Raw genomic sequence first — 9,257 nt, 5'->3', positions numbered from 1 at the left:
TGTTTTTTAGACCATTGTATGAAAGGATTAGTTTCATCTGTCAAGGAATAAGAGAGCTATAGTTTTGGAGACAAGGCAGCAAAAACAACAATAACAAAAAACATGGTAATGTTTGAACAACATGAATATAATTTATATAATACTCTATTTAAGGAATAGAGAGAATGTAGCCCTTTTCACACCGCATTCTCTTAACACAGGGCTTTGGGTTAAAGCTATGGTGCGTAGTTTCTGTCTCCCCCATGATGAATTCTAAGTAACGACATCATCCACTGTCAGCATGTCCACATGACACAAGCCTTCTGTAATCGCGCAGTGCCACACCTCCTCCTCACAGTTGCTTGTAGCCAAGGAGGACACAGAGGATTTAAAAAATATGATGAACTCTTCAGAAGACAACTTGAGTTTCTGTGTGCGAAAGTCCCCATATGACACAACTTTTTGAATATACCCATACTGAGAAATACACAGAGTTGTGTGGAGCTGATAGTCTTAATTAACTTTGTATCAACTCATTAGACAAAGGCTTGAATGAAACAGACGTTCATTAATATAAAAAGGTTACACACTAAAGCTTTACGTGCCAGTTGGACACATAAATAATCTTAACATTCTAGAATGTACATTGTTGCTTGCTGTTAACCATAGCATTCTATGCTGTTAATGAACATTCCATAAGGCCCGTTTCACACCGGTAACTTTTAGCCCTAGGTCAAACTGGGGGCTAACCCGGCTCCACACCGGGCCATTAAGCAATATGCAAAAATCGGGGTTAGCCCACTTGGAAAATGCCAGGATCGTGCCAGTGAGAACACTTTCTTAACCTGGGGCTAACAGCTCCCTTAGCATGGGCAAAGTGCAGTATGAAAAGGTCTTTTGTTTACCTAAAAGTCATGAGTGAAGGAAAAGTTAGCTAATAATTCAAAACTCAAGAAGCGTGCAGCTCAGAGTTGACTGTTTTTATTTTTCCCACGTCAGATATTATTTAGAAAAAGAAATGTGGATGGAACATATAATGTGATCTCGTGATGTTTCTTGTCCCCATCATCACCTTTGGAATGGCTGTAAAACCCTGAATACATTTTTTCCGCAAAGAGCCCAAAATGACTCTTCGTATTATTAGAATTGAACCCATTTGGTGCAATAAAATGTAAAAATTCTAGAGGAGCTTTGTCAGTACATTTTGTTCATACCGTTCATGTGGAAAGCTACATAGCTAGTTAGTCAGCTGGCTCGGTCAAAAAAAGCCTCCAAGGCTCATGCTCTTTAAAAAAATGTGGTAGGCTGAAAAACGTTGTTGGTATATGCACCCAGTGAGCAACTCTAATCAAATGGGGTGCCATCTTAGAACACAATATTGAGGTATCCTAATACATTCATGTTTTGGTACTGTAGTACTGTAAGGATACACTCCCCAATTATTATTTTTTGCATAAAACTCACTATTGGGGTCATGAATGCATAAGGTGTGAAAATAGAATCAGGGAATAACAACGATATAATTTCTCTGCATTTCTACGTAGAAGGATTGTAAATCCTACCTGTAATGATTTCTGGTCACAATATAAGTGCTTGCAAAGCAAAATTATATATTTCTTTGAACTGAAGGTTTATATATACTGCCAACAGAAAACATAATGGCCAACAACCTGCACTTACTCTTTTGTAAAACATTGGTGTAGCAATGACAACAAGTACTGACACAGACAGCAATGTTTCCCATGGTGGCTCTGCAGTCACTGTTGTAGCACTGTTGCTTCACAGCAACACAGAGGTGGTTTGTTTCCTGGCCTGTGTTGACTTTCCAGCTACCAAACCTGCTGGTCAACTGGAATGGAGACTAAAATGCTTAACTTGCCGCGTCTGTCTATCTGTATTAGCCATGCAATGGACTCACGCCCTGTCTTGGTCATTTCCCTGGGCTGTGATCAATGTATGCATGCTGAGAGAAAAAGCACTTGAGAACAATAACGATTGAGAGTTTTCCACAGCTCCAATCTAACGGAGAAACAATTGTAAATGGAGAAACTCACAGGGAGCTCTGCGTGTGGCTCTTCTCAGTGTCTTTCCTGGCTCATATCTGAAAAGTCCATTGACTGCAGATCGTAATCGTCCTCAACTCCCTCTGCGACTGCAGCATCATGTGTGCCATGCTGCTCTGGATGCTATGGCCACCTCTGTCATGGAAACTATTACTAATCCACGATTATCCTCTGATTTTGCTTTCTGAGCTCAACCACTTGCTTCAGACATGCTCACTATTTATCTCTCTGCGGCAAACCATACAAGTGATCAAAATAAATACAGCTTAATGCATGTGAACTGATTAAAACGACCCAGGACGGCTGAGCTTCAAAGTGATGGAACAGAATCAGAGGTTATTAAAGAGAGAGATTTTATGTTGTCCTGAGGCAGTTCTTTAAAAAAATTCAGAGCAACTGCCAGACCTGTAAATGTTAGCTGATATAAGCAATGAGCCAAATGTGTTATTGTGTTTGGTAGAAGTGACAGCGAGCAGAGCACTGATGCTATCAGGCCCAACTCAAGATTTCATTAAATATCCTGACACGTTTTTACCATATTGGCAGTATAAGATGCTGCTCTGTTGGTGGATGACATAAACCTTTTCTGGTTAATTTAATTCTTCATTATTTGGATGTACAATTTTCTCATTTGCACAAACCAATTGCATATCTGTTTCAAGCATTTGAAAATACAATACAAAAGAGGCTTTTAACTGGTGTCAAGCCTCTTTGTCCGTCTGGTTTTATTTTCTAAAAAAGTCAAGATATGAACATCAATTTTAGAATATTTGTGCTGCAGTGAGGTCACTTGAATGTTAAAAAGGGTTGTAGGACCTGAAAGACAAATAAATAAATAAAACGGAACGTGAATCTTACAGCTATGTATTGACATCACACACAGAGCAGTACAAGCTAAGTCAATCTCCTCTCTCAAACACTTCTCATATGTCTTGGGAGTCACACTGTGAAGAAATAAACATTATAATTCATACGGTTGACAAAGTACCAACTTTGTTTTTTTTAAAGTCCAGATGCTTTCGTCGTCATGACATTTATTTCTGCCAATAATCAATAATAAAGTCACATAATTTATTGATATTACACCCACAGCAATGCTACACAAGCATTTGTGCTGTCTAAAACAGTTCTCCTACATGCAAAAATAAACATAATAAACATTATAACTCATATAAACCGCAAACAATTTACATTTCTTCAAAAAATCTTAAAACAGTGACGCCATTCTCCTCTGTAAAACAGTAGTTATCTATCTTATCCATTAAAAACTATCTTTGATCATATTAGACTAGTTTGAGTTGGAGGATTGCTATCTTTTCCGACTCCATACTCTTTGCTCTCGCTTTTGCCCAAATAAGGCATAATGTGTGCCTTCACTTCCCTAAACAAACTTGCAATGCATCATGGTAGATATAGAGACGTCACGAAGCACGGAGCTAGCGGCAGAAATAAACGAAAACGTGATAAAATATGGACGTCAAGTGGATAAACCTTGGATGTAACAGTTTGGATTTAATGCTCAACGACCCCGAAAAAGGAACAAGTTCCAGGCTGGATAGAAAATCACCTGTTGAGGCTAGAAAGACCCCTAAGAGGCCTACGTGACCGCTAGCCTGTTAGCTTTCAGCTTCAAAAATTGGTAAGTTTCTGTCTTTTATGGTTATTAAATTATTTGAAATATGAATCAGAGGTGCCGTTTTTGCTTGTATACGATCCTCTCGATTCCTGAGCGTTAACTGAAGACAAATTTGTTATTAAAAAGAAGTTGTGTTCGAAGACATCAGTTGTGTGGCAACATTTAAAGCTCTAACACCATAAGGGGTTAGAATGTTTTGCGCTGATTTTTTTACTGTATGCATCCATTTTACATTACTTGTAATGCTTTGATTTCCTCATGTTGTTTTCAATGTCCTTTTCTTCTGATATGGGCCAAATCTAGCCAAAAAAACGTATCATTAAATGTTATCACTGTCACATTTCCACATATGGTCCTTAGGATTGATGTTTAGGTCCCAGAAGACAACGGAAATGGCTTCTTGTAGGAAAATAAGCTCAGAGACTTTCTGCCCCTGGGGTTTTCTTCATGCTGGTTGCAAACCAGAGACCAGTACATAGAGACAGAAGATTAGTCAGCATTGGAAAGTCTACTCTCACCAGCAGGTTGGCCACTCCCAGGCTCCAAACACCAACTCAGTATTTGCCTGTGTGATCCACCAGAGTGTGCTGAGGCTCAGAGTCAACAAGGCCGTCATCAGGAAACTACCGCTGTTCAATCTCAGCTTGAGGTGACGTCCGATGACATCTTTGTGTACCCTGTAGGCAGTAGTGAAAAACCATGTTCTCTCTAAGTGAAAGTAGCAATATCCAATTTAAAAACACTCTAAGTAAAATTCCTGCATTTAAAAACAAAAGTATAAACATATTAGTGACAAAATCTACTTTAAAGTATTAAATGCAAAAGTGTTTTTTATGGAGAAGGGCCCCCTTAACATGTGTTTTTGATTGCATTATTATTATTATTACTATTATTATTATTATGTAAGGAGCATGTTAATGCTGTGGCTGGCCAATATGTTATATACTTTAACATTGCATTATTTTATAAGATAATCATTTTATTCTAAATAAAATATTAAAAGTACAAAATCTCCTCAATCATATTTATCAATCATCATATAATAGATAATCATATGAGAACATCGATCTTAGATACAGTACTCTTATGTACTGCACTATAGTTGGCAACAAATCCTGCTTTTCATTTAAAACTGAATAAAATGTAATTGTACAACAGAGAGTGCAGTATAAGATCAGGCTTTCTGGAGCCTTTAGGAGTGCCTGCAAAGACTGAGGCTGCTCTGTGTTGATGCAGAGCAGGCGGACACTGAGCACAAACATGATACAACTTGTTTGTTTGGATCAAACCGAGATCTGCCTGCTCTACACATAGCAGATTCACTTCTGCATTTCTAACAACTTCCAGCTGTTTGTGCAGTAGTTTTTCACACCTCATTCTGTGCTGACTTGTGAGAACTTCATTTGCTGTCCATTTGGGTGATGAAGTGGAATTAAAAAAGGAGTAGTACAATGCATTGCTGAGCACTTGAGGTCCTGCTAAACGCACCGTGAACAGTACAGTATATGTGTCTCAGTATACTTAGACTTGTAGCCTGATCTGATGCTTGTCTGGCATCCAGAAAACTCCATGTTCTCTGGTTATGCCCCTAGCAACATGAAATCCAAACCCTCAACACTTGGAAGGAGGCTGTGCTCATTACTCTTATTTTCCTTTTGGACTGTCAGAGATGGGCTGTCTGCTTCACTATTTCATGCTCTCCTTATCTGCTTCTCTTTCCACCCATGGTAATTGAGGGTGGCTGTAGGCCAGTAAAGTCCGGAGTGGGTGGGGGTGGGGAGTGGAGAGGAAGAAGGACAGAAACAGAGGAGACAGAGAGCGCTGCTGGAAAGGGCAGGCTTTAATTCAGCAGAGAAACATGTGCACTTCTCTCCAAATCCAGTTTGTGTAAAACCGGGGCTGTGAACAGTATTGATAACTGGCTCTCAATGAGAGGATTAGCAGGAATTCACATAAGAGCTTGGACGCTTACCGGTAACTTTTCGCTTACTTTGTGTAATTTTTGTGAGGAAACCTAATGTATTTCTAAAGTTTAGAATTTTTAGTTTTGCAGTTAGAAGTTGTTAGTGTGTTTTATGCAGGAATATGCAACTGTCATATTAATTGTACCAGTAACAAGTAGAGTATTATAATCTATAGATGAAGTTTTGGATCATAAAAGTGAACCTGTTGGGTAGATTTTAGTGTATTTAATTTATTTTTCAGTATGCCGTGTGTTATGATCTGTTCATAACAGTTTTTGTGCTGTGTCAACTTTTGCTTTGGTGTCCTCAAGTCTGTGCAGCCGCAGTTGCATATTGAAGACATTAAGCTCAGTTATCAGTCCCTTGTTTGTGCTGCTACTGTCATGCAAAGAATGAATGGAATCAGCTCAATAATTTTTTTTCCTGGCCATTTCACTTCTCGTAAAAAAGAATTTTACTTTCATATTCCTTGAATCTGTGCAAGCATAGTGCACGGCAGCATTGCATACTGTACATTTTTTTGCAGATGAGAGAATTGCATGTATATGAAAAACAGTAATATTTGTGAGCAGAGTAGAAAATATCTGAAAGCATCTGAGAGTGGACAGTGATAAGATCCCTAGTGGGCTGGCGTGTTACAAAAAATGATTTAACATGTTGTATTAGTTGAACAGATTCTATGGAGAACAACTGATAGGGCTTGGCTTTCCCTTGTTGCTTGAATAATTTGGCAACAATACATCCTCCTGAAGTTGGCAAGTGTTCAGCATTAACAGCAGTTGTTGTTTCTGGAATGGAACAACTTCCTTTTGCCAACTTTACAGCAGATAAGAATAACTTCAAGAAGTTCATGGGGAGTTAAAAACATGCAGTTACATAAAGTACAGGTACTTTTTTTTCAGAGTTAAATAATTCAAACATTTTATTATGGTTTCTGCTAAACGAAATATGTCAAATTTGAAGGGAAGTATAATTTGTTAAGCACACAATCTGTAATCTGATAGTGTCTTCAAAATCTGTGTGACTTAATGTCACTCACCCTGAACAAGTAAAATGTTATCTGGTGAGATGGGAGAAATTATTTGTTCAGCAGCTTCCTGAACAGCATTTCCAGCTGGAAACTGCGAATGACCTAAGTCTCACATAAATCTTAAGTTTGCAAAGTATTGCAACAAACAACTGGCTCAACCTAGAATGAATTCCATGTGATAGTTATATTTACAGCCATTTTTTTATTTTTTTTTACTTTTTGATTTGCTTAATATGTATACCTGCATTACAGTTCTGCCATTCAATCACCAAAACTTGGATCTAGAAAGTTTCTTTGCTGCCCCAATAACATCAGGGATCAATGGAGTCTGGTACTAACCTGCAACACAAGTGCACCTGGTAATTCTGCTACATTATGCATGCATTACAACTCTTGGCATTATAGCATAGCATGCGTGAATGGTGCGTTTTTATTCCTGGGTGAAGGTTGCTTCCCTTTATCGTGACTACATGTGTTTGGTCACAGTCCACAGCTGGAATTTCACTGTCTGTTGGTGTAAATGAATTCCATGTGGCTCAAGCAGAGGTGTAGAAACACTCCGTTTGGGGAAAGTCAGTCGAGGGGAAAGTCATCCTGGCTGGACCGTGCCAATGAGGGGGTTTTCCAACAACCTCCTCCAGCTCTCTAGTGGGGGAAAATTCTGGAGAAAACGGCTTGCACAACTATGGCAGCTTAACGCCTCCTTCAACTGTTTGACTTCAATGCTAAGTTTACATGGTGGAAAAATGCAGTCATGTTAAAGAGTTTGACCCCTCTTTGGCTGGGCAGGAATAAAAGCATTTGGGAGGCCAAGGGTAATGTCCTAGCCACAGTTTTGTTGACCTTTTACGTGTCACAATCAGAAATAGCTATGAATAAGGTGAAGAATCCGGGACTTTCTATCAAATTACTTCCACAAGTATCTACACTACTTCTACAGTATGCAGCATATCTGCTCTTCATTTGCAATTGCCTCCTTTAAGGCTGTCAGCAGTTTCTTTCTTTCATGTGTTGGAAACTACTGTAAAAGATCATTTGATAGAGCAGCCACAGAAACAACCTATGATAAAATGTCTACCCTCTGCTCACATGCACAATGTAAACAACTCTCTTCATTATTTCACCGGGTTCTTAATTAATATCCCATTTCATCTCTAATTCCATGAGCATGAACATAACCATCATTACACTCTACTATAATGCTACATGTTGTTAGTGTTGCTGAAATAAACTTGCAAAATACAGTAAATAGCACGTATGTAAAATGCCATTGTTTTGTATTTGACATTTACCAATGTGAAAGGACAAAACTGCATTTTGTCACTTGTTGCACTTGCCTTGACATTGCTATATTCAAATCTCAGTGGGATTTGTTTGCCATTTCTGAGTTGGTGCCAAGGCATTACCAAGAATGTTGTCACCAGAAACCTAACAGATTTATTATTTTGGTTGAAATGGCTTAAAATGGCCCTCCTGTGGTTATGTGAAAAGTAAAATGTTATATCAGCATGCTGACATGCTCACAATGACAATGTCAACATGCTGATGTTTAGCAGGCATATTAGCATGCTAACGTTTGCATTAAATCCTACAAACAAACAAAACAAAATACATTTGAGGCTGGAATTTTAATAGTTTTGCAGGTATTTGGTCAAAAACAAAATTATTGGACAAAAAGCTGGCTCTAGATGAAAAATTTGAGGATCCCCAAAGTCATTGGAATAAACGAGGCTCTTCTCATGTTTCTATTTTGTGCCTCCTCCTCTCCTCTCTCCTTGGGTCACATGAGGATCTGGTGAGTCCACACAGCAATCTGGAATGGGAGAAAAATATGCTCTTGTTTATTAGCATTTCATTAAACAAACCATTGTCTTGGGCGGTGCTAAGCGCCGAGTGGAGCCATGGTGCCGCTGCAAAATAGCCTCGGGAAGGAACTTTCATCCACCTGCCTGTGACCCAGAAATTGATCTCAGCTCACCATCTTGAAGTATGTCTCAATTCCTGAAATGCATCTTGAGGAGAGACAAACAAGGAAGGAGGCTTGCCAGATGAACTATGAGCGAGGACACAGGTGTCTTTTTGGCACCAGCGACGTACAAAAGAGGCGTGACACACAGCAGAAATATACAAACTGTGCCACACATCATATTGAAAGCATGAATGTCTTATTTGGTTAAATGCTTGTTTTCTCAGCTCCTCTCTCCTTGTGCCTTATCTTTGGGAGGAGAGAAGGTGAGGGACAAAATAGAAAATGTACAAAAAACTTCTCATTTCCCAGGAAAAAAAACATAATCACAATTACCCTCAATCTTAATCTCTAAATGAAACTGCTAGTGTAGCAAGAGAATTTTGGGATTGAACCCGGTGGCCAGCGCGGGTCTTCTCTGTGGAGTTTGCATGTTCTCCCTGTGTTAGTGTGGGAGAAGGCCACAGGGAGAGGCCCACGCCATGTTATTGTGGGATTTCCCAGGGTTTTCTGACTTCTTCCCAGAGTCCAAAGAAATGCAGGTTAGATTATTTGTTGACTCAAAATTTCCCTTGGGTATAAATGTGAGCCCTGTTATAGTCTGTTATAGTCTCTCCCT

General features: G+C 39.1%; 1 protein-coding gene across 4 annotated transcripts in view; it reads left to right on the top strand.

Annotated features, from left to right (window-relative positions):
- The first annotated feature begins 5,431 nt into the window (after window positions 1–5,431).
- The window catches only part of col21a1 (collagen, type XXI, alpha 1), a 28,442-nt gene continuing 24,616 nt past the window's right edge, over window positions 5,432–9,257 (top strand). For 3 of the 4 annotated variants that reach the window (XR_004335876.1, XM_032541165.1, XM_032541164.1), the window contains exon 1: window positions 5,432–5,652. Coding sequence is in view for 1 of the 4 variants with exons in the window: in XM_032541166.1 (XP_032397057.1) it covers window positions 5,607–5,652 (46 nt within the window). In the remaining 3 variants the exon portion in view is untranslated. The remainder of the gene's footprint in view (window positions 5,653–9,257) is intronic. The other variant, XM_032541166.1, reaches the window with a different exon arrangement.

The sequence above is a fragment of the Etheostoma spectabile genome, chromosome 17 (genome assembly GCF_008692095.1).
Source record: "Etheostoma spectabile isolate EspeVRDwgs_2016 chromosome 17, UIUC_Espe_1.0, whole genome shotgun sequence".
NCBI classification, from domain to species: domain Eukaryota; kingdom Metazoa; phylum Chordata; class Actinopteri; order Perciformes; family Percidae; genus Etheostoma; species Etheostoma spectabile.
This window is presented reverse-complemented; position numbering and strand designations above follow the sequence as displayed.